At 43.1% G+C, this 24,173-nt stretch overlaps 1 protein-coding gene across 9 annotated transcripts in view; it reads left to right on the top strand.

Moving 5' to 3' along the window:
- The first annotated feature begins 6,741 nt into the window (after positions 1-6,741).
- The window catches only part of LOC137321905 (ephrin type-A receptor 7), a 238,076-nt gene continuing 220,644 nt past the window's right edge, over positions 6,742-24,173 (top strand). For all 9 annotated transcript variants that reach the window (XM_067984759.1, XM_067984758.1, XM_067984757.1 and 6 more), the window contains exons 1-3: positions 6,742-6,957; positions 10,175-10,239; positions 18,784-19,453. In XM_067984759.1, coding sequence (XP_067840860.1) covers positions 6,861-6,957; positions 10,175-10,239; positions 18,784-19,453 — 832 coding nt within the window. In that variant the 5' untranslated portion in view covers positions 6,742-6,860. The remainder of the gene's footprint in view (positions 6,958-10,174; positions 10,240-18,783; positions 19,454-24,173) is intronic.

The raw sequence follows: 24,173 nt of genomic DNA, 5'->3' as shown, positions 1-24,173 counted from the left end.
TTTGTCTGTGTGAGATTTTCAATGTAAACCTTTTCTTGGATTTCTAACACAATCATGTGGCATAAATGAAGTGCATACAACTCAAAAACAAACCTAGGAATTATTGTTTACAAGATTGGCATATAAACTGTGAACCTGTTGATATTACATTCTATTTATTTTAATGAGTTAATGTTAAACTAAGAAGGAATGTCATCCGCATGCGTTAAGTATTGGTATACTAATATCACAAACAATAATTTCTAGGCTACACGGATGCTCTTGTGTGGCTTTAGAAAGGGTTAAGTTCCATATGTGCTGGTGCTTGAGAGGGTGGAATAGCAATGTAATGGTTAAATTCAGGATGGGATGTGGAGTGTGGGATGGGATTTAATGGGATCACATTACGCTACTGTTTGGTGTAACAAGAATCAGCTATTCCCTTTTTAGTAGCTTTTAATATCACACATTGTATGTAGGTATTAAAAATTGTTTAGGTGGTATACGAGTTAAAGTTAAATTAATATACAAACAATCTCATTTTTTTTTATTCGTTCATGGGATGTGGGCATCGCTGGCAAAGCCAGCATTTATTGCCCATCCTTAATTGCCCTTGAGAAGGTGCTGGTGAGCTGCCTTCTCGAACCGCTGCAGTCCGTGAGGTGACGGTTCTCCCACAGTTCTGTTAGGAAGGGAGTTCCAGGATTTTGACCCAGCGACGATGAAGGAACGGCGATATATTTCCAAGTCGGGATGGTGTGTGACTTGGAGGGGAATGCACAGGTGGTGTTGTTCCCATGTGCCTGCTGCTCTTGTCCTTCTAGGTAGTAGAAGTCACGGGTTTGGGAGGTGCTGTCGAAGAAGCCTTGGCGAGTTGCTGCAGTGCATACTGTGGATGGTACACACTGCAGCCACGGTGCACTGGTGGCGAAGGGAGTGAATGTTTAGGGTGGTGGATGGAGTGCCAATCAACGGGCTGCTTTGTCCTGGATGGTGTCAAACTTCTTGAGTGTTGTTGGAGCTGCACTCATCAAGGCAAATGGAGAGTATTCCATCACACTCCTGACGTGTGCCTTGAAGATGGTGGAAAGGCTTTGGGGAGTCAGGAGGTGAGTCATTCGCTGCAGAATACCCAGCCTCTGACCTGCTCTTGTAGCCATAATATTTATGTTTTCTTTATTCGTTCATGGGATGTGGGCGTCGCTGGCAAGGCCAGCATTTATTGCCCATCCCTAATTGCCCTTGATAAGGTGGTGAGCTGCCTTCTTGAACCGCTGCAGTCTGTGTGGTGAAGATTCTCCCACAGTGCTGTTAGGAAGGGAGTTCCAGGATTTTGACTCAGCGACGATGAAGGAACGGCGATATATTTCCAAGCGGGATGGTATGTGACTTGGAGGGGAATGTGCAGGTGGCGTTGTTCCCAGGTGCCTGCTTCCCTTGTCCTTCTAGGTGGTAGAAGTCGCGGGTTTGGGAGGTGCTGTCGAAGAAGCCTTGGCGAGTTGCTGCAGTGCATCCTGTGGATGGTACAGTTATGTTTCTGGTCAATGGTGACCCCAAGGATGTTGATGGTAGGGGATTCGGTGATGGTATTGCCATTGAATGTCAAGGGGAAATGGTTAGACTTTCTCTTTTGGAGATGGTCATTGCCTGGCACTTGTCTGGCACGAATGTTACTTGCCACTTATTAGCCCAAGCCTGGATGTTGTCCAGGTCTTGCTGCATGTGGGCACGGACTGCTTCATTATCTGAGGGGTTGTGAATGGAACTGAACACTGTGCAATCATCAGCAAACATTCCCACTTCTGAACTTATGATGGAGGGAAGGTCATTGATGAAGCAGCTGAAGATGGTTGGGCCTAGGACACTGCCCGGAGGAATTCCTGCAGCAATGTCCAGGGGCTGAGATGATTGGCCTCCAACAACCACTACCATCTTCCTTTGTGCTAGATATGACTCCAGCCACTGCAGAGTTTTCCCCCTGATTCCCATTGACTTCAATTTTACTAGGGCTTCTTGGTGCCATACTCGGTCAAATGCTGCCTTGAGGTCAAGGGCAGTCACTCTCACCTCACCTCTGGAATTCAGCTCTTTTGTCCATGTTTGGACCAAGGCTGTAATGAGGTCTGGAGCCGAGTGGTCCTGGCGGAACCCAAACTGAGCATCGGTGAGCAGGTTATTGGTGGGTAAGTGCTGCTTGATAGCACTGTCGATGACACCTTCCATCACTCTGCTAATGATCGAGAGTAGACTGATGGGGCGGTAATTGGCTGGATTGGATCTGTCCTTCTTTTTGTGGACAGGACATACCTGGGTAATTTTCCACATTGTCGGGTAGATCCCAGTGTTGAAGCTGTACTGTACCATTTCTTGATATCACGTGGAGTGAATCAAATTGGCTGAAGACTGACTTCTGTGATGGTGGGGATATCGGGAGGAGGCCGAGATGGATCATCTACACGGCACTCCTGGCTGAAGATGGTTGCAAATGCTTCAGTCTTGTCTTTTGCACTCATGTGCTGCACTCTGCCATCATTGAAGATGGGGATGTTCACAGAGCCCCCTCCTCCTGTTAGTTGTTTAATCGTCCACCACTATTCATGACTGGATGTGGCAAGGCTGCAGAGCTTTGATCTGATCCGTTGGTTGTAGAATTACTTAGTTCTGTCTATAGCATATTGCTGCCGTTGTTTAGCATGCATATAGTCCTGTGTTGTAGCTTCACCAGGTTGGCACCTCATTTTTAGGTAGGCCTGGTGCTGCTCCTGGCATGCTCTTCTACACTCCTCATTGAACCAGGGTTGACCCCCCGGCTTGTTGGTAATGGTAGAATGAGGAATATGCCTGGCCATGAGGTTACAGATTGTGTTGGAATACAATTCTGCTGCTGCTGATGTGCCTCATGGATGCCCAGTTTTGAGCTGCTAGATCTGTTCTGAATCTATGCCATTTAGCATGGTGGTAGTGCCACACAACATGTTGGATGGTGTCCTCAGTGTGAAGACGGGACTTCGTCTCCGCAAGGACTGTGCAGTGGTCACTCCTACCAATACTGTCATGGACAGATGCATCTGCGGCATGTAGATTGGTGAGGACAAGGTCAAGTAGGTTTCTCCCTCGTGTTGGTTCACTCACCAGCTGCCGCAGGCCCAGTTTGGCAGCTGTGTCTTTCAGGACTCGGCCAGCTCGGTCAGTTGTGGTGCTACTGAGCCACTCTTGGTGATGGACATTTAAATTAGAAAAGTTCCATTAAATATAATACAAGAATGAGCAGATGCAAAATGAGAAGTCTGAAAATGAAGCGAGCCTCATTCTAAAGGTGAGGAGAGCTTCATTCAAAAGGCATAATGACAAAAGTAACATTCAAAGGATTTTAAGTCAGATTCGATCAAACGTGGATTAAGACACTGAATTCATTTATCAAGACCTCTAGAAGAGGTGCCTGGATAGGGCAGAAATGGTATAATGTTTTGGTAAGAATGTCAAGTTATCAAAAAATATAAAAGCCATAATAATCTTCATCCATTCTGAATGAGCATTGTTTTGAGGAAAGAGGGGACATCAAATTAACCTTTTCTAAGCAAAGCATTTCAAACTGCTTTGCATTCCAACTGATAACTAGAAAAGAATACCTGATCGTAGTCAGCCTGAACTGTCGTACCTTTCTCCTCATCACTCCATTATTCCATTGGCTGCTTGATGTTACATCCATGTCCTATATCCTCCTGAAGTGACAGCTTATGACCCGTTGGTTAATGTGTACCCTCAGTAATCACCCCATTTTTATGCACAGCCTCTGGTTACACTACCCCTACCTAAAACCTGTTGATCAATACTGAAAAACTCAAATTGTAGATTAACATTTTGATGTATCTGATCAAGTTTGACATTTACATATATAAAATGGCACCACTACATAAACATTCCTAGATATTGCTTAATTTTGTAATTTCTAGACATCTCAGTTTAACTTTTTAATTACTTGATGCCTTAGTTTAACTTTTGCTGCACTTTAATTCTCCTTGCTTGTTGATGCATTATGTACATGAGCTTGAGACAGAAAATATTTGGAAGATCTGAAACTTGTAGCCAGGATAGTGTTTACTTCCTGGATGTAACATCAGAAATATCACAAGACATATTGAACATGAAATGCACATTCCATTCTTTAAGGTTATTACTAATGCTTGGCTAATACTAGTTATTTCATATATAATTGGATGTCAAAAAGAAGCAAATGTCAGCATTGCTCCTTAAAGTTACCAGCCATATTTTAAGAAAACTATGGGGCAGCAAGCAACCGCAACATGTGATGAGTTACTGAGCCGCATGGGCCAGTAACATTCCAGGATTGATTTCTATTCTACCCTATTGATCTCAACCAGGTCAAGAGGTGGTGGTGGTGAAGGTGGTGTGGGAGGTGGGGGGGGACTACAACTGGCTTCAGCATCTCCAAGCTTTGGAATGGGAAAATGGGGCAGCGTTTCTGCTCCCAATTGCTGGGAAACCTCTGATGAAAAATTTATGTTTGTGGGCTTTGACCAAAAACTAGATCAGGATGTGTTTTTGATGTCCCTCTGGTTGAACAGTCCATCAACACTTGCTGACTAGGCTCACACATGGTCACTTGGGTGAGTGTTACTGGCACATGTGGAGTCATACCCCACTATGAGTCCTTTCATGACAGGACAAGAAATTCTGAGGAAAATTTGGAGGAAGGAAAAAAGAGAAACCACAGCAGGAATCTATCAAATTTATATAGGTGGTTTTAAAATCTATTCTGGAGATTGTGTAAAATAAAACTGACCCTGGCAAAAATACCATTTATAAACAGTGCAAATTATTTCCACAAAGGTTAAATAGAATATGTGCTTATTGTGCTTCAAAAATCTCCGTAACAGTTTCTATAATGTCTCTGTTGGCATCTTATAGAAATCCCACTGAAGGTCTACACTGCCCTCTACCCTGGTCACCTGTGTGACTGAATCCTTCAGTTTTAAGTTCTGTTAAGGTGTAAAGGCAGCATGTCAAAGACTTGAACTGGACAAAGAGGGTATAAATTATAAAAGGAGCACTTTCTCCATCTAACATTTTCAGAAAGCTGTTATTTTAAATGGGAATTAGCCAATGTTTTGGTTGGGAAAGGGTTAAAGTGGCTTATTCTTCCACATTTGTCATTGAACATGAAGTCACCAGAAAAGCATAATTTATGATTTGTGCTTTTAGTAAAGATAATGGGCGAGATTTCACTAAAAAAAATAATGGTGCCTGAATGACGCATGCCGTTATTAATGCACAAATCGGCCAGCAACTTGCAGTGAGGAAGAGATATCCGTGAATTGCGAATCATCACAAGTTGCTGGCCGGTTTGTGCTGCTCCACCATTAGCTTTGCGAAAACAGCATCTCACCCTTAACCTCCCCGTGATTTTCATGAAGTTGCTGGATTTGCCCATTAAACTTGCCACAGAAAGCTAAATCTAGTAATTATCAGCATAAGTATCCTTTTAACGACATCTCATTGTTAATGACTACCAATCAACCTCTCTTGCCCAGAAAGTAAACAATTAAAAGTGTGGAGTCTCATTCCTTTAGGTTGTGAATTGTTTTAGATTTTAAAAATGCCAAATTAAATTTTTAAAAATTTCTTGCTTTTCCTTTCTGTATCTGTTACTCTTTCTTAATCCAATATTTCTTTCCCTTGCTTTATTTCTCTTTCTGTACCTGATTTGACATTGAATTCACCCACTCTAATTCACCCTCCTTCTCAGTCCTTCCTCTGTGTATTTCTCAATCCTTTAAGCTCACTGGTTAAGGAGATACACTGTTTGCCCCGTTGTTCACTAAGGTCCCAGATGCCCTGTTGCCCTCGCCGTGCTGTTATCAGCTCACACTTCCAGCAACTTTGTGGGCAAAAATTTTAAAATCCTAAAGGTGCAATTGTAAGTCTAACCGGGCAGATGTCCCGCTCCAGCAAAATCTGGCCCAATAGAAACAGTCAAAGGAATAATGAACAATTGATAACTGTAGTGACTCCATCTCAGAGGTGTAACTGTTGGGCTCCCCTGATCGTTAGTGGGTAAGTATACTGCCTGTTGCGGTACTGAGTCACACAGATCAGATTGGTCCATGGTTCAATTCCTAGTCCCTGGTTTCAGCCCGGAGTCTTAGAGTTTACCTCAGTATCCCTGAGCTATAGGTTGAGAGGATATATTTAGCATTTCTCCCATTCTTCCTCCACACTTTTTCACTAGTGTAACTGTTTAATATCTCTCCTTATCCTAGTTCTTTCGACACACTCCCTGGATTGACTCACTAGTGTATCTGTTTTATATCTTTCCCTGCTTCCGTTCTTTCTGTGCACTGTCTGGAGTGTCTGTTTAACCCGTGTAACTGTGTATCTCCCTGCCCCGGTTCTTTGTTGGAGTGACCCTTTCACAGGTGTCACTGTTCAGTGCCTTTCTGCACACTCTCTCACTATAACTGCCCTGCACGTCTTTTATGTCCTGGAGCTCGCCAAAAAAAAAAATCCCCTCTCAGTTTTCTCGCGTGTTACTGTATAGGGTTCGTCCTATTGGACAAATCAAACTCCTCCCTTGCCGCACTCCGATTGGTGGCGTCCCTCCTCCTTCTGCCAGTACTGTCCCAAACTCCGGTCTGTGTGTGGGCGATGTGACTGTCACTCAGCGCCTGGCCGGGTGATTGACGTGGCGGCTGCCCGGGTCTCCGCCCCCACCCAGCACTGGGCGCTATTTGAGTGTGTGGAACTGAATTTTGCTTGGCAGAGCCTGGGACCTAAAGCCTAGAGACACGGCGACTTTGCTGCACCAATAATAACAACAACAACAAAAATAGCCTCCCAAAATACAAGCCACCGGTTACACCATGAGCTCCAAGCTTAGCCGCGCTTTCTGGATTATCTGCTGCTGCATTTCTTTACTCAGCACCATCCTCACACATCTGACGCAGGCTGCGAGAGAAGGTAAGAAACAGGAGAAAAGTCTTTCTTCAAGATGCTGCTTGCGTGACCGAGTCGCTACTTTGGGACGGGACAGCACAAGTGGAAAGCTCCCGGCTCCCATCAAACTCTCGGCTCTATCCCTTTACCAGTAAGGCAGCCGGAGCATCCACCGAGGGGCTAGTTTAATGGGGATTATATCATTGAACGCGTTGAGTTAGACACGTTTCAAAAAATTACAGACACTGTACACTTTTAGATCTCACTACGGATTTGGTGCCACTTGATTTTGGTGAATTGCAAAAGACAACACAAATCGCATTAGAATTAAATCGACCTCAGTTTTACTATGCGAAGCGGATGAATGTATCGGCATCTTTGGACTCACTGCCCACTATTGTTATCCACTCATTTTTAATCTAAAGTGTGTGTTCGCTGCAGATTGAAATGGTTGCAGTGAGCGATTTGTGAAGCTGTATCCGATTGATAATGAGGATCGCACAGAGCGCTCCCCAGACTGCGGTACACGGTCGCAATGCGAGTTTCTGTAGCTTTAAAATCGCATCCCCTGAACCGCGGAACCAACCGTAGAGGTGGCAATACTCGAATTGTATACGGCGAATGTGGATATTTTAATGTTAATCACGGCACTTGCTGCTAAATTGTGAGAGCAGTTAGATGGAAACAATTGCCGGTGGCGGAGTTTTAATGCAGCGAAGGAGCAGCTCCGAGCTGTAAAAGCTGTGAGTTGTATTAAAAAGTTTTTGAAGGTCCTGCATTACATTTCGCCCCGCACTGTCCTCTCACAAGTCGGCCGTGTCGTTCAAAGAAAAATCAAAATGTGCTATGTAATGGGAGCAGAAGTTAGTTTTGACCACTGTTGAGGAAGTGGGCTGGCGAGGGAGAGAATGTTACATCAAGTTACATCGAAACTACAGCAAAGAAACAGGCCATTCGGCCGGCGTTTATGCTCCACATGAGCCTCTTCACTCCTTACTTCATCTAACCCTATCAGGATACCCTTCTATTCCTTTCTCTCTCATGTGTTTATTTAGCTTCCCCTTAAATGGATCTATGCTATTTGCCTCAACTACTCCTTGTGGTAGCGCGTTCCGTATTCTTACCACTCTTTGCGTAAAGGAGTTTCTCCTGAATTCCCTATTTTACAAATGCAGATAATAATCTGGGCACCGCTATGGGTGATAAAGCTACGTTCAATCACACAGCTGCCTGTCGTGTCCTGTCCTGTCCTTTCCATTTGTGTCTTTTTACTCTTTTCCTCACACGTCCTTTCTCACTTGCATTTCTCACATCTCTCAGTGTCGCAGTCTTACAGTAACGGAATGCTCAGTAGAAGAGATCAAATACAGTATTGTGAATTTTTAACGAGACTGTGAACTTGTGTAAAGTTCGTGCCAGGGAGCTAGGGCCAGAGCGGCGCAGCGAAATGATAGTGTATCCGTCACGAACGGCCAGGCGCTTCTGCTGTTGAGATATTTACGTATAAAATATTCATAAACGTGAAACCAGAACTGTTATTATGTACAAGTTTGAATCAGATGTTCACTGTATAGAGATAAATGACAATCAGGAAACAGCTCTAGGTAGCCCAGCACACCGCGATTAGATCGCCTTGCTCATCTTTGAAAAGGATTTGCTACCGAAGTTCTCATTAACGTCAAATATTTACATATTATTAATCGCTCTGACAGGAAAGATGTGCTGTGTCCGCGTATTTATGCGTAAACTAAAATCTTTCGAGATTAAAAAAATATATAGTTTGGGTAAAATTAATGTGATTTTTCTATTTTATTCGTATTTATTTGTAGTTTGTTGATCAGGATGTTTAAAGCGGCGCTTCCTTGCGATCTGGCTGTGTTTGAGGGACTGTTACCTGTCGCTTGGAGGCGGGCTGCAGCTTCTCTTCGCGCTGTCTTACACCTTACACGAAACCTCTCGGCCACCCCACACTAGCGCGGCCTCCCATTAACTGGCGATATAGCGATCGGCAAACAGCTTCTCAAAACCCCCTGGAAAGAGCCCCGCTCCCCATCCTCTCCTGCTCGACAGAGAAGCTCGTTAATTTCCCGTCAGTTTCAAACATGCGAAATCTACTCTTGTCACCCCCACATTAATCAGACACCATGCAAATCTAAGTAAATATAACTTGTTTGAAGAGAGAGAGGGAGACCGGGAGGAAATTATTAGAAAAGTGAGACCAGTGGCTCGGAACTCGTATTGATTTTGTATTAGTGTGAGTTTATAAAGATACTGGAGTAAAGCAGAGCTCAGCTTTAACTGTACCTCAGCTGTACCTCAGTACAGTACTAACCTGATGGCTTGCCCTCAGACAGTTTAACAACGTCAAATATTTTGGTTTCCACTTTTAATGCCAATTTAAAGTGACACTGAAATAAGTAAACACAAAGGCGATAGTTATTTTTAAAGTTCGTTAGGAGACTATTTAAAATGTCTTGTGCTGTACTTGTATGTAAAATATATTTCAATCGAGAAAAGCTTGTGATAGCAGCCGTTCGAATGACTGCTACCAGACGCTAGAGTCGGATTCCACTTCGATCTGAAATGAATAAGAGCGTCTAATGATTCTTCAAATCCCCGTTCCCAGAAGAAGAATTGACAGTGAATTCTCGTTAATGAGAGAAAAGTTCACCGAGCGAACGGCCTGGGTGGAAACCGATGGCTGTGACATCCCCCACCTCTCCTCCTGTAAATAAATCCGGATGGCCAAACACTCACACTGTCGCGGTGATGCTGAATTTGTCTTCTCTTGGGATCAGACAGCGAGAGGCACCGCAATATGGGACACTTTGCAGTTTAGAGAATAGACACACGAGTTTACATTCTTAATTCATTTGAGTGGTCATTTAAAAAAATGTTATTAATAATGACCGAACGGCAATAGAAGACGGTTCTTTTCGAATATGCAAACTACATTTTAAACACACGCATAGAATGTAGATTTTATAGACTCAATTTGGAATCAAACGCGATCCAATTTTGGAAATAATAGTTTAAATTGACCTTGTTGAAACTAAAATAAATTTAATTGGCGGAATACGCATTGCTTGTGTAAATATTATTCTCTTTTATAGGTTCTAGGGTGTTTATCAGACTGAACACATTCTTTTACAAGTTGATCCAAAATAAACCTGTATTGTGTTTATGTAAGTGGGTGACTGCAGTTTCACTCTTTTCGTTTGATTTTTTCTCTCTCTGGCAGTTATTTTGCTGGATTCCAAAGCACAGCAGACAGAGCTGGAGTGGATCTCGTCTCCTCCTGATGGGGTAAGCCTTCACGTCTCCAGCCCTTTTCAAATCACATATATTCGTCAATGGCACAGTGCCCTAACCTGAACTCTAAGGACCATATATGTATGCCTGCCGTTGGCTCTGAATTTCAAGAGGACTTCGATGTAATTCATTACAGCGTCCTTTTGTGTCCGTGGCCCCGCATCAATTAGCGAGAAGATCGACTGTTTAAAGTAATTGGAAATAATCTAAAAGAGAATGTTATGTTACATATGATAACACACAGGCACAAATCACGCACTCCAAGACTTAGATAGTTGAGGTGCCTGTATCTGGGACAAATGGAAATGCAATAAATAGCAATCAATTGATTTCCAATACACACACACACACACACACACACAATAAAACTGACATCGTTATTAACCCCAGAGTAATCTGTTGATTTCTCCTTTGTCCAACTATTCATTATGACAGAAAAGAATGTTCGTTTTTTAATTGCCTCTGGGAAATTTTGCTGTAACTAACTTTGTCGGAACTGGACTTTTTTTTAGACCAAATAATTCAGATATAATCAATATCAAATATACTAAATATTAAAAAAGGAACAAATGATTTTTTAAAAGTGGGCAAATATATTTGTTAACGTACTGGCTACATGCGTAACCAAAGCAAATGTGTAGACTTAAAACACTTGTGAGTTTTGAAATACATTCTGGATAATGAGACATCGCTATTTCTATTACAAGTGTTGTGTAATATGTAACTGGACTATGACTGCAGACGGTTTCGACTTTGTCCTAATTCTTCCCTCTGATAAATTTATGCCCTGTTTATACTGCCTCCTGTGGGTGGATCTGGGAAAATTCCACTTTCACCCCAAGTCAATCCCAACGCCAGTTCTGGATCACAGGTCGGCTAGAATCAGCTTTACTCACTTGTTATTAGGGTAATTTTGGAATTAGATTGCACCAGAAATGGAAAATGTTATGGTTTGCAAATTACCATATAAATGATGCATTAGATAATGAAAGCAACCGCTAGTTGCAGAGAACACCTGTTGTCCGTATGAATGATATTCTCTCTTTGTTTCAATTATGTGCCTTTCCTTTTGATGCGAGCTAATAGAACAATTGTATTGCATTCCTATTCACACAAAATCCTGTGTGGTTTTTTTCTTGAATGTGTTAGTCTGGATATAGCAAAGAGATTGAGAGCGTTTGATGTTAGTCATATGTTTTATATCCCTTCACATTTCTTTTTTTAAAATTTACACCTCACTGGAAATATTTTTTGCACAGTGCAACATTGCATGTCTCACCTTGTTGGGGCCAGAGGTTGGGCAGATATTTGCAGCAAGATCATGTAAGCCACAGAACATAATTTCCTGAGGTAAAGTATCAAGCAGACTAAAATAATTTGTATTGATTAAAACAAGATCTACAATACATTAATATTGAAGATTTTCTGTAGATAGGGGGTGCTGCCTTGCTCTGTATTTTGTGTTTGAAAATTGCACACACTGTGTGAAAAAGCCGAAATATATAATTAATCCGGACTAATGTGTGAGGTCCCACTGCTAATAAATTAAAATGACAAAGATAGAAGATCACAAAGTTAAACATCATGGAAAAGCTGTGAATTAGACAGCAATTGGCTGTTTTGTAATTCTGCAGAATTTGTATAACACATCAACAAAAACAAAACAACAAAATATATAAAGCAAAGAGCAGTGCTGTGTCATGATGACTAGTGAGACCAAACCAGTCTCCTGCATAATCATATTTCAGTTACTATTGATCAATTTGTTTTTTTGTGCTCATTAAGATGAGACAAATTAGTGCTGGAAATGGAACACTTTTCCATTTCTTGGGCCAATGTCAGCATCAACCACTCCAAACCCATATAAGTCATGGATAGATACACTCTGCTGAGCAATATGCCTCAACCTATTTACCAGCATGAATTTCCTCACTTCCCACACCAACCATCTTGATAACTTCTCTCAGGCAGTTTCCTGAACTGGGCATTTTTATGCTCTGTATCCATGTCCCTTAGGGATTGTGTTCAAATTCACCCAAGTGCATGTCATGTACACATTTCCATCCCATCAGACTGGGCTATATTTAAATCCAGGTGCCAGAGACGAAAAGACAATGGGGGTAATTTTGACTTTGCGCGATAGTGTAAAATGGGTGATAGCGAGTCTAGCAGCTCATTGACTTTAAAGGTTATTAAAATCGGGAAAGATGTAAAACGGGCTGCCGATTCACTATCACCCATTAACACTATAACACAAAGTCAAAATTACCTCCAATGTGCCAATCTACTGCATCACATAAACCCATGCTTAACATTTGTACCTGAACAAAAGTTTCCTGCTATTCCTAAGCCATATAATTTTCAGCATTTTGTCTCGTAACAATCACATTCCAAACTTCTGATGCTTTCTAAGTGGCTGGATAAGATCCTTGACCATTTCTGAGAGTCAGAGCAAATGTGACCAGCATATAAGGAGTTAATTCACCTGACACTACAACTTAATAAAGGCAGAACTTTCCCTTGGCTTGTGTGCCCTACAGTCAGGTATACAGCAGAGGCTCCTTTGAGAGCTTTACAAATCTTGTGATATGGAATCCGCAGAAGGTCTTCAGTAACCAGATGTTTGTCTGAGGTAAATGAATATCAGTGCTATGGACATTCCAGAAGTTGTCTGCACCATTACAGGGGGCTTTTCATAAATGGGATTTAGAAGGGATTGTTACTCAGCTCTTCAGAAAGATTTCAGTTTATCTTCGAGGCAATCACATAAAAGGGTCTCTATTTTGGCAAAAGGTGGTTGTATTGAGTGGCTTTGTTGTCTGAGCTTGTCTCTTTTGACTGTGTTTTAGTCAGAACATTCCTCCCTGCTTGCTCTGGTTCACATGACAGCCCTTAATGCAGTTACTTCACTTGCTACCAACAGGTATTACTTGGTTCTGTCATTGTTCTCGACTTGTCTGCCTTCCTTTAATTCGAGCCTACCTCTGATTCAAATAATCCTCACTATAATAGTAAGAACAGTGCCAAATAAATCCTTCCATTACTGCAGTTCAATGAAAAAGAAAGTCATCAAGCAGGTATCCTGCAGAAGCAAAGTGAAGATAAAATGTGGATTAAGCCTGCATGACTAATAGACCGCAGAATGTAATATTTGTGACAAATTAAGAAAACGAATTTGCATGAGTGTTTCACCTTTGATATCTAATGTAAAAATACAACTAAAGCTCACCAGTCAAGAATATATTGCCATCCCCACCAATACAAAAACTAAACAGATTATTGCCCAGGTAGGTCTTTTGATGCTGTGTATTAACTCTCTTGGCTTTGAATTGTATTCGTTCAACAGTAATGAAAATGAACCTTAAAATCTGCAGCTCCCAGTTCCCAGGCCTATTAATAGTCCATGATTAAGATAGGTTTTTTTTACAAATTACATTGTTGTCCACTTAAGTTACCATAATTATTTCCTACAAGTATTTTTCCCGATTAAAGATGTTGCATACATTCTAACTTAACAGTTCTTCCAGCTGTCAGCCCTTTTTATAAGTACACCGATTATCAGCTGATTGGTTCTGGATTCATGAAACTGACTGGAAATTGACAATTAACATTGTGATGGGGATTCTGCAGATTGCCTTTATGCTTATGAAGTAATAACCTTTCCAATTGGCCATTTGTGTTGTGTGCTTACTTTAAAAACAAATGGAAGCATGAGGTTCAAGCATTGGGATACACATAAATGGATATAAAATCAGGTTCTGTGCAAATGAAATGAGGAAATCTCCGTATCATAGGGCAGGGAAAGTTAATGGAAATTCAGGGTAGGCACGTACAATGGACAAATTAAATCTGCAGTGCTTCATAAATTAACTTCTCTCCCGATATAGCTACGAGCTACAGAAGCTTAAGTGTGAGAATGAATGTTCCATATCTTCTCATTTTGTAAGACATGTTTTTTTTCCAGCAGGGCTCAATGTCTGACTGTGTGGTTTGTGCTCTTAATCTACTCTTCTACCTGTGCGATTGGTGAAAACTAATAATGAAGAGCTCTGTAAACATGCAAACCATACGCTCATCAACATTGATCTCAATCAGAAAACATCTGAGCATTTGATTGTTTAGAACAGGATTATAAAATTAAGTGTGGTTTGGCCTCTTTGTTTCCTACTTATGCCTGGAAAAAAATTAATTATGAAGCTTTTTCAGGCAGCAGTTAGAGGGAAGTTAATGAACCTTGAGCCTGTTTTACTTGATGGATTCATCTAGCCAGGGTTCAGTCTATATTAATAAGTTGTAAAATTAGAAAAAAAAAACACCTTATCCTGTTTGCTAGTTTCTGAGATAAAAGGATTAGAATTTTGTTTTAAAGAACATGGCAGATCCTTCAAATGGTCCATTTTGTTTCCTGTCTTTTTTCTTGTCAATTTTCTCTGCCAGTTTTTTTTCTGCCCCTCCCTTTTTGAAAATATCAGGGTGGATTTTCCTCTTTGTTGTGCTTGGGAATAGGTGCTCTGCAGGTGAAGTGCGGAGAAAAAAAGGGGCATAGTCCTGTTATGTCAGTTTTCTGCCCTCACTGCTCTGTTCCAGAAGTTCCTCAGGCATGGATATCAGTGGGCCAGGCGCAGGTGCAAAGTTACCATTTTAATAAGGTGGGAGGGGCATTGCTGATATCCCACCTCACTTTCCGCATCACATGATCATTGAGCGCTCCATTGGAGGGCATCCGAAGAAACCTAGATCCGAGACCCCCATGGACCGGAGGGTCTACTGATGTCCCAGGGGCAGGCTGAATATCAAAAAACCCAATTAGGTAAAAAAATATTTCTAAGTTTTGAGCCCCCCCCCCCACCCCGGTAACTCACACTTGCAGCTGCGCTCCAATTTCCTCCCTGATTTTCCAGTGCAAGACCAAGTCAACAGCGGCCTTGCTGGGAGTGCAATCTCACCATGCAAATGGCCCGTACAGGAAAATCCCATGATCCCGTTCTCTGACTGGCGCAGTGTACCCAAGTTGCACTGTGCCTCTCAGGCACCGAACAGACAGCCATAGATGAACATTGGCCTTGTCGATGTCTTGATGCTGTAAAGTGACGAATCCCCAAGATCAGATGGTTTCCATGCCACGGCAGCTGGGGAATTAAATTCAATTAATTAAATAAAAATCTGGAATAAAAAACTAATATCAGTAATGGTGGCCATGAAATTACCAGATTGTCATAAAAACCCATCTGGTTCACTAATGTCCTTTAGGGAAGGAAACCTGCCTGGCCTATATGTGACTTACCCGGTCTGGCCTATATGTGACTCCAGATCCACAGCAATGTCGTTGATTTTTAATCGCCCTCTGAAATGGCCTAGCAAACCACTCAGTTGTTCAAGAGGCGGCTCACCACCACCTTCTCAAGGGCAATTAGGGATGGGCAATAAATGCTGGCCCTACCAGCGACGTCCACATCCCATGAACGAATAAAAAAAAATCCCAGGGTTTTAAAAGAAGTAGGTGAGAACATTGCAAATGCCCTAACTATAATCTTCCAAAGTTCTCTCGATTCAGGAACCGTTCCTTTAGATTGTAAAATTGCACATGTCACTCCGCTGTTTATGAAAGGTTAGAGAGGGAAACCAGGTAATTATAGACCAGTTAGCCTAACAACTGTTGTCGGAAAATTACTAGAGTCTGTAGTTAAGGATAGAGTGATGGAACACCTTGAAAATTTTCTGCTGATCAGAGAGAGCCAGCGTGGATTTGTAAAGGGTAGGTCACGTCTGACAAACTTGATTGAATTTTTTGAAGAGGCGACTAAAGTAGTGGACTGTCTATGGATGTTGTTTATACGGACTTAGATGATGGGGTAGAGAGCCACATATCCAAGTTTGCTGGTGACACAAAGATAGGTAGCATTGTAAGCCGTGTAGATGGATGCATAAAATTACAGAGCGATATTAATAGATTAAGTGAATGGACAAAACTGTGGCAAATGGATTTCAATGTAGGCAAGTGTGAGGTCATCCACTTTGGACCTAAAAAGGATAGATCACAGTACTTTCTAAATGGTGAAAAGCTCAAAACAATAGAGGTCCAAAGAGACTTAGGAGTTCACGTACATAGATCATTAAAAGGGGGCAGAAGTTATACTAAAGATATACAAAGCCCTGGTTAGACCAACCTGGAGTACTGTATTCAGTTCTGGGCACTGCACCTTAGAAAGGATATATTGGCTTTGGAGTGAGTGCAGCGTAGATTTACTAGAATGATACCTGTATTCCAAGAGTTAAATTACAAGGAGAGACTACACAAACTAGGGTTGTATTCGCTGGAATTTAGAAGATTGAGGGGTGATTGATCGAAGTTATTAAGGGGAACTGATAGGGTAGATAGAGAGAAACTATTTACACTGATTGGAGAGTTTAGGACTAGGGGACATAGCCTAAAAAGTAGAGCCAGGACTTTCAGGAGTGAAACACTTCTACCTGCAAAGGGTGGTAGAAGTTTGGAACTCTCTTCCGCAGATGGCAGCTGATGCTAGCTTAGTTGTTAATTTTAAATCTGAGATTGATAGATTTTTGTTAACCAAAGGTATTAAGAGATATGGGACTAAGGTGGGTTTATGGAGTTAGGTCACAGATCAGCCATGATCTCATTGAATGGCGGAACAGGCTCGAGGGGCTAAATGGCCTACTCCTGTTCCTATGTACCTGTGTTCCTATATTCCATGGGCACTGCTTGCTCTTTAGTATCTTGCGCAAGTGGCCATTATTTATATGTGAGGCTTGATAGTGAGTGTTGACAAGTGCTTCAATTGCTTGGCACATGACAGTCGAACTCAATCTCGTTGTCATCTAACCTCCACACGTGCATTTCTAGTAAAGATCTTTAGACAGGACAACCGGTATGATTTGCCCCACCTTAACATAGAGGTACTGAGGTTAATTGTAGCACCTCAGCCACTGCCAAACTGATGATCAGCTAACTGAGCATAGACTGGAGATCCAACTTGGGACCTCCTTCGTCTGCATGGAGTAGCTACTCATTGGATAAATTCACCTCGCCATTGCTGGAGCCATTTCCTGTTTTATAAATTGCACAGCAGCACACCTTCAAATAATGGGTATTCCCAAATAAAATAAATTGAGCCATGTATGGACAGATCTGATAATCCAGGTCCAATATCAGGTTACGAAGATACGAACATACGAATTAAGAGCAGGAGTAGGCCATTCGGCCCCTCGAGCCTGCACTGCCATTTGATAAGATCATGGCTGATCTGATTGCGACCTCAACCCTACTTTCTCATCGACCTACTATAACCTTTGACTCCTTTGTTAATCAGGAATCTATCTAACTCAGCCTTAAAAATATTCAATGACCCTGCCGCCACCACTCTCTGGGGAAGGGAGTTCCATAGATTCAAGACCCTCTGAGAGAAAAAAATTCTCCTCATCTCTGTCTTAAATGGGAGACCCCTTATTTTTAAACTGTGGCCCCTAGTTCTAGTCTCTCTCACAAGGGGAAACATCCTCTTCAGCATCTACCCCTTCTAGTCCCCTCAGGATCTTATATGTTTCAATAAGATCACCTCTCATTCTTCTAAACTCCAGTGTATACAGGCCCTACTTGCCCAAACTTTCCTCATAAGATAACCCCCTCATCCCACTTCAATGTCGAGCAGCAGTCAACTGTCCTTGTTTGACACAGATGTTCGTTGTGCAGAGAATAAAATGAGAGTGAAAGCTGATTGTCATGATGGACAGGAAATTCTTCTTGATGCTTCACCCAACAAACTTGGATGAATGTTCAAGGTAGTGACATTTTAGGGTCATATTAAGAATGTGCACTCCTGGTGTAGAGCATTCTATGCTGAAAGCTCAGATTGGGAATTTGGCACAAAGTTCAGTAGGGTCTGCAAGATCTTCCACCGATTAAAATGAATAGTTGGAAAATCCTATGGGGCGTGCTGAGCTGCGCACCCAAATTCCTAATCTGTGCTCTTAGCATGCCAATTTGTAACATCTACCCTTTTGTTTCCAAACCCCAGTCATTACCATAATATAGATTTATCCTGATACTAACTGATGCCGCTTTAAATGCACAGGGAGGAAGCATGAGCTGGTAAAGTCCTCAGGTGGCATTGCTTTGATGAGATCAACTCATCTGCTATAATTTTTTTTGGAAGCTATGGATGTTGGTGGATAGTTTGAAATGGGTGGCTTTTATCTGAAAGCTTTTGTGGAATGACCCCACTTTTGAAACCATTCAGAATACATTGATTGTAAACTTTGCATCATCAGTACTCCAAACCAGCCCAATCTATAATGCTCTCTGCTTTGTCAAGGACAGAAGAACATTTACAATACTCCACATTGCAACACCCACTCTTGATGTTCATCCCTTTCAATGGCTCTTGTGGAAATTTTGTTTTTTTATTGTTACAAAATGCAGTCTCTATAAACAAAATAAAATGTATTTTTTTTTGTCTTTTCAGTCTCAGTTTATTGTTTTGCTATTGTAAGGTTACATCTTGTACTGTTGCCTTTCAGTGGGAAGAGATCAGCGGAGTAGACGAGAACTACATTCCCATTCGTACGTACCAGGTGTGCAGTGTAATGGAACCTAATCAGAACAACTGGCTGCGGACTAACTGGATTGCAAGAGGCAATGCTCAGAGGATATTTGTGGAGATGAAGTTTACCCTGAGGGATTGTAATAGCATTCCAGGAGTCTTGGGGACATGCAAGGAGACATTTAACCTATATTACTTTGAGAGCGACTCAGAGGCTGGCAGGAACATTAAGGAGAGTCAGTACCTCAAAATAGATACCATTGCAGCAGATGAAAGTTTTACTCAAGGGGACCTTGGGGAGCGTGTAATGAAGCTCAACACAGAGGTGCGAGAAATCGGGCCTTTGTCGAAAAAAGGATTCTACTTGGCTTTCCAGGATGTGGGTGCCTGCATTGCCCTGGTGTCTGTGCGTGTTTACTATAAAAAGTGTTGGTCTATTGTGGAAAATTTGGCGGTGTTCCCAGACACAGTGACAGGGTCTGAGTTTTCATCGCTGGTGGAGGTGCTTGGCACATGTGTCAGCGATGCGGAAGAGGAAACGGAAAATCCCCCTAAGATGCACTGCAGTGCAGAGGGTGAGTGGCTGGTACCTATTGGCAAGTGCATCTGCAAAGCAGGATTTCACCAGAAAGGGGATGAATGCGAGGGTAAGTGTTCCATTTTACATGGAATTGTTACATCTGTAATTTATCAAAACTATTTATAAATAAGGCCTTATCTCCAGAGATTAAATGTTACAAAAATGAAGATGAAACAAGGTAACTGTCTAAGAATCAACCTTAAGCTTTTGGATCATTGGACAATAAACCAATAGTCAAGTTGTTGGAGTTGTTGTGGGTAGTTCTAGGTCTCCATATCACACTAATCTGTCTGCTTCAGTGAAATGACTTCTTTTAGTTTCTGGCCAGGCCACTAAATGGAGCATCCCATGGAATTGCAGTGTTGGATCAGGAGGAAGGTGGTGTGGTGGTTAATTCTGAGAGCATCCAATTCACTCCAGCCTTTCTTGGTTCGTGCTTCCTGCTTCTGCTCTTGACAGTTTATAGAGAATTGTATTTGTGTGTGGATTGGAAATGGAAAAAAGCAATTTAAAAAGTAAAAGTACATTTTTAAAAATCAGGCAAAAAGCCTTTCAGGCTTAAATATTTAACTTAATAAATTCCTAGTGAATAATCCTACTCCTGGTGTCAAGCTCCTGACTGCCATTTTCCAATGGCTAGCATTGAGCTAAAGGCTGTGGCAAAAATGATGTTCCAAACTTGATCAGAGTGAACGATATTACATTGTTTACAGACAGGATCGATAGGAGAAGCATGCATGGCCAACATGTGCTGATCTCCACCTTTCATCTCTGGTTCCTGCCAATCACATGACAGGAACTAGGGAAGAAGAGCACAGGGCAGTGCTACATATCTACACAAAAGCGTCTGCTTCCCGATATCGGCCCGCACTGAAAACTACAAAATAATCTTCAAAACAGATCAAGGTTGAATGGAACACTTTTCAAAGATAAGCCTCTTTATCTCGTACCATAAGTAGTAAAAATGTCACTTTGAAGCTCTGCAGATTTAATGTTGTTCAGAAACAACAAGAAATTTCCAATGATTTTAAATCAAAGAAGATAGTAACAGCAGTGATAATATGAACATAATGCACCATCTGTATTTACTGGAAACCTTTGCATCTGTGGATTAAATACATGCTCCTTGAGAAAAACTGTTAGCTTTCACAACAAATTATATATAATTAGGGCAGAGGAACAAGTATTTCGGAAACCATTACGCCTTCTTTTAAGAAATGTATGCTACAGCAGTGTTTCCGTGTAAGGCCTATTTAGAATATTGGTACCGCAACATTTGGTGGGGCTGTACATTTTCACTTTTTTTGGTCAAATTTCATGGTCTGTGCACACTCAGAAAAGACAAATTTCTGGCTGTCCATGGACTTAATTTAAAAAAAACTTCAAATCTGATGTATTCATTGTGTACAAATCTTGGAAAAGTAGTCATTGCAATCCTACAGAAATAAGATGCTGGGGCGTATAGATTCAGAAATGCTACTGACGTGCACCAGGGATAAATACCACCCATTTCCTTACCTGTCATTCAGTTGCCGGAAGTGAGCTCCCATTCAAGAAATGTGGTTCAATTCTTTTGTTTTTTTGGCACACAGGGTGGGAGGGGGTGGGGGGGAAAGATTTTCAACCTGTGCCCCAAAACGAACGTGAAGTGGGTGGGGCGCCCGTGCTGCCCAGCTAAAGCCACGGTCAGGAGGCATGAACCATTTTCAGGTTCGGGCCTCATTTGAATTAAGCTAGCGAGCGGGTGGGTGCCAAATGGGCGTCCTGCTGCAGCTTGTCTGTTTTAAAAGGCTGCAAATCAAGTCGGCTTCTACGTGGAGCGGTCCAGTGGGTTGGACTAGTTGGGAGTGGAGGAGAGCTGATCCCGGGAAGGAGGTGAGAACGGGCCGGTAGCGGACTGTAAGATTCATGCTCCTCCTGGCCCCTCAAAAATCTTCTAAAAAAAGAAGCAAAATCTCACCCTTTCCTGACCGGCCTGAAGCGGTCCATTAAAGGGCAGCCAATGCAAACAGCGAGGAAATAATGAAACTATCAGGGGGGCTAAATTGGGTCGCGTAGCGCCTGTTTTGTAGGCGCTACGCGGATGCCTAAGTCCTGAAAATGGTGTCCGAGACTTTCAGCATGACATGCGCAGGACGCCATCTTGGTAAAGGTGGTTTGCGCGAGCGTACCTAACGAATGCTGGCAGCATGTAATGTAGGGAGTTTATGACGTAAATCAGTGTGCAACACTGATTTGAAGCAGCCGGCGGCATTTTGGAACTCCAGGTTCCAGCCAGCACTTCGTCCTAACCCCGTACAGCTGAACAGGAGTTAAAGGGCATGAAGGACTGCCTCCCCCCCCCCCCCCCACCCCACACCAGCGCTATTTAAAGAGATCATGCAGGAGTTAAAGGTTAGTTGCTGGATTAGTTATTCTGGCTGCTGGTACAATTGTACGTGTTTGTGGAAGTTTCCTATACTTGGAGAAAGTTGCAAAATTATATAGAGACGGGCCTGGCTGGTCTTGCAGTACTGTTAGTGGTATTTAAAATAGTGTGCTGACCAAAGTTGCTTCCAGGCATGGGTGGCCTGCTAGAGCTTCTTCTGGGAATCAAACATGACTGGGAACATGCAGAGAGGCCACACAGAGCAGGAAAAAACTGTTAGAAGAGGAAGGAGGAGAAGGAGGAGGCAGGGAGGCGACAAGGTAGACAGGCCCTGTCTGCCAGGGCTCTGCGTGATCAGATGATTAATGAGCAATACCAGTATCTTCAACGACACCTCCCCATTCACCAACAGTCCCACAGTCCTTAACTTCCCTCTCCCACGTGACCATCAAATCATCCTCCTTATGATTACACATTGCTTCCTCCCTCGGTTCATCGCAGAAATGAAAACCAACACCAAATACAAATTCATAACCACATCTATAGATTTACACATCAAATGATTCAAACAAACTGATACTATTCACCCTTGTACATTCCCTTAGTGCCTGTCGTTCATGTGCCTTTACCTTTCCTAGTGCTACAACGAGGTGCATCCCCAGTGGCTGGATCATGGGTGATGGAAGGCTGCTGACTGCAGATTGCCGTTGAGGACGACCTCGAGCTGCTCTGGGCCGGGAGTGTTCGGCTTTAGAATGCACCATCTCGACCTGGGCTGCAGCAGTCTGGCCTGGCTGGCTGACAGGCAACAACAAGGGCACTGGTGGAGTGGCAGGGGTAGGAGCAGGAATGCTGTCATCCTGAGAGAGGACAGCAGGTTTGTCTTCAATGGAGCCACTGCCACTCTCCCTGGGCGGAGCCTCAGCAATCCTGGTGATCTGCTGGAGAACAGATTGCTGGAGTGTCCTGGAAGCCCTGTTCTACAGTGGAACCCAGAGTTACGATAGCAGCAGTCTGACCTTGGATGGCAGACGTTACGTTATGATGGGTTCTACAGGTGTGCTGATGGAGGTGACGACCTGTTCCATGTAAGGATGGGCTCCAACCTCTGTGCAAAGCCCTGTGCCAATTTAGAGCTGGTCTCCTCCGTGCCCTTTGACATTGTGCGTAGGCTTTCTGGCAGGCTTTCCAGTGCACCAAGTATTTGGTTGTGTACGCCCATCAGCCTTCTTCTGTAGCCTGGCCCATCGAAGTTCTCATCTTACTCCTGTGCAGCAGAATTAGTGTGCAACCTCACCCTCCGGCGAGCTGGCACTGCCCCAGATCCTGTGCACTTGTGCCTGGTGTCTCACCATGTGCAGATCCCTCCTCTATCCTAGCCTCTAAACTACATGCAATGTTAGTATCTGAGCTGGTGGCTACGAGTGTAAGATGGAGTGACGGTGTGTCTTCATCATCACTGTTATCTTCCTCTTCCTCCTCTGACTGTGCAGGTTCCAGTTCTTGGGTATCTGAAATGACAGTGGGATATGGTTTGAGTTGTGGTGAGGGGAGAGGAGAAAGTAAGATGTGTGTGCTCACACCATCTACAGCACGTGAGTCAGAAAAGATTGTGGGGTGAGGGAGACATGGGAAGTGAGAAGGAGGCTTAGGTATGCAGAGACCTCACCATCGATCCCTCCAGCATCCCAACAGTGGCCATGGCCTCAGCAATGGCTCGTCCAATGGTGGACAGCACTATCACCTCCATACCTCCTGTTATGCGCCACCTCCTCCTGCAAGAAAGAGGGAAGTGTGTCAGTGAGTGTCCTGCAAGATGTTTGGGTGATGTGGCTGTCATGGTTGACTAGCTACCAGTGGGTGGGACCTGAGAGTTGTGGGTGAGTGGCTTGCCAGAGTAGTAATGTGTAAGGATGAGATGCACCATGTGATTTGAAGGGTTGAGTAGTGATGGAAAGAGTCTGTTGGGAGTTGGGTGATGGGGGGGTGTAGTGCGTGGAGCAGTGGATGAGGCTAGTGGTGCAGTTGGTAGGAGATGCCACATGAAACTTGAATTCACTCACCTTGACCACTCGTGTCAAATCACTGAACTTCTTCCTGTACTGCGTCCATGTGTGTGGTACAATGCTCCTGGCATTGACCTCGTCCGCCACAGCCTCCCACTGCCTCTTCAGCATATGTCTGGAGGGTCTCCTGCCCCGCCTGCGGATCTAGGAGGCCCTCCTTCTGTCCACCTCTTCCTCCAAGGCCTCTAGTGCACCGTCCGAGAATTTTGGTGCATGCTCTTTCGCCAGGACAACCATTTTTCAGTATATTCCACCACAGATTTAATTCACCATTGACTTCCTGCAGCCACAGTGCACCTCCCCTTTAAGAGGCGCAGACTGCCTTTAGGTGGTGTTAGCCACTCATGATATCT

Source organism: Heptranchias perlo, chromosome 5 (genome assembly GCF_035084215.1).
Source record: "Heptranchias perlo isolate sHepPer1 chromosome 5, sHepPer1.hap1, whole genome shotgun sequence".
Taxonomy (NCBI): domain Eukaryota; kingdom Metazoa; phylum Chordata; class Chondrichthyes; order Hexanchiformes; family Hexanchidae; genus Heptranchias; species Heptranchias perlo.
The sequence above is the reverse complement of the archived record's forward strand: the minus strand, read 5'-3'. Positions and strand labels throughout refer to the sequence as shown.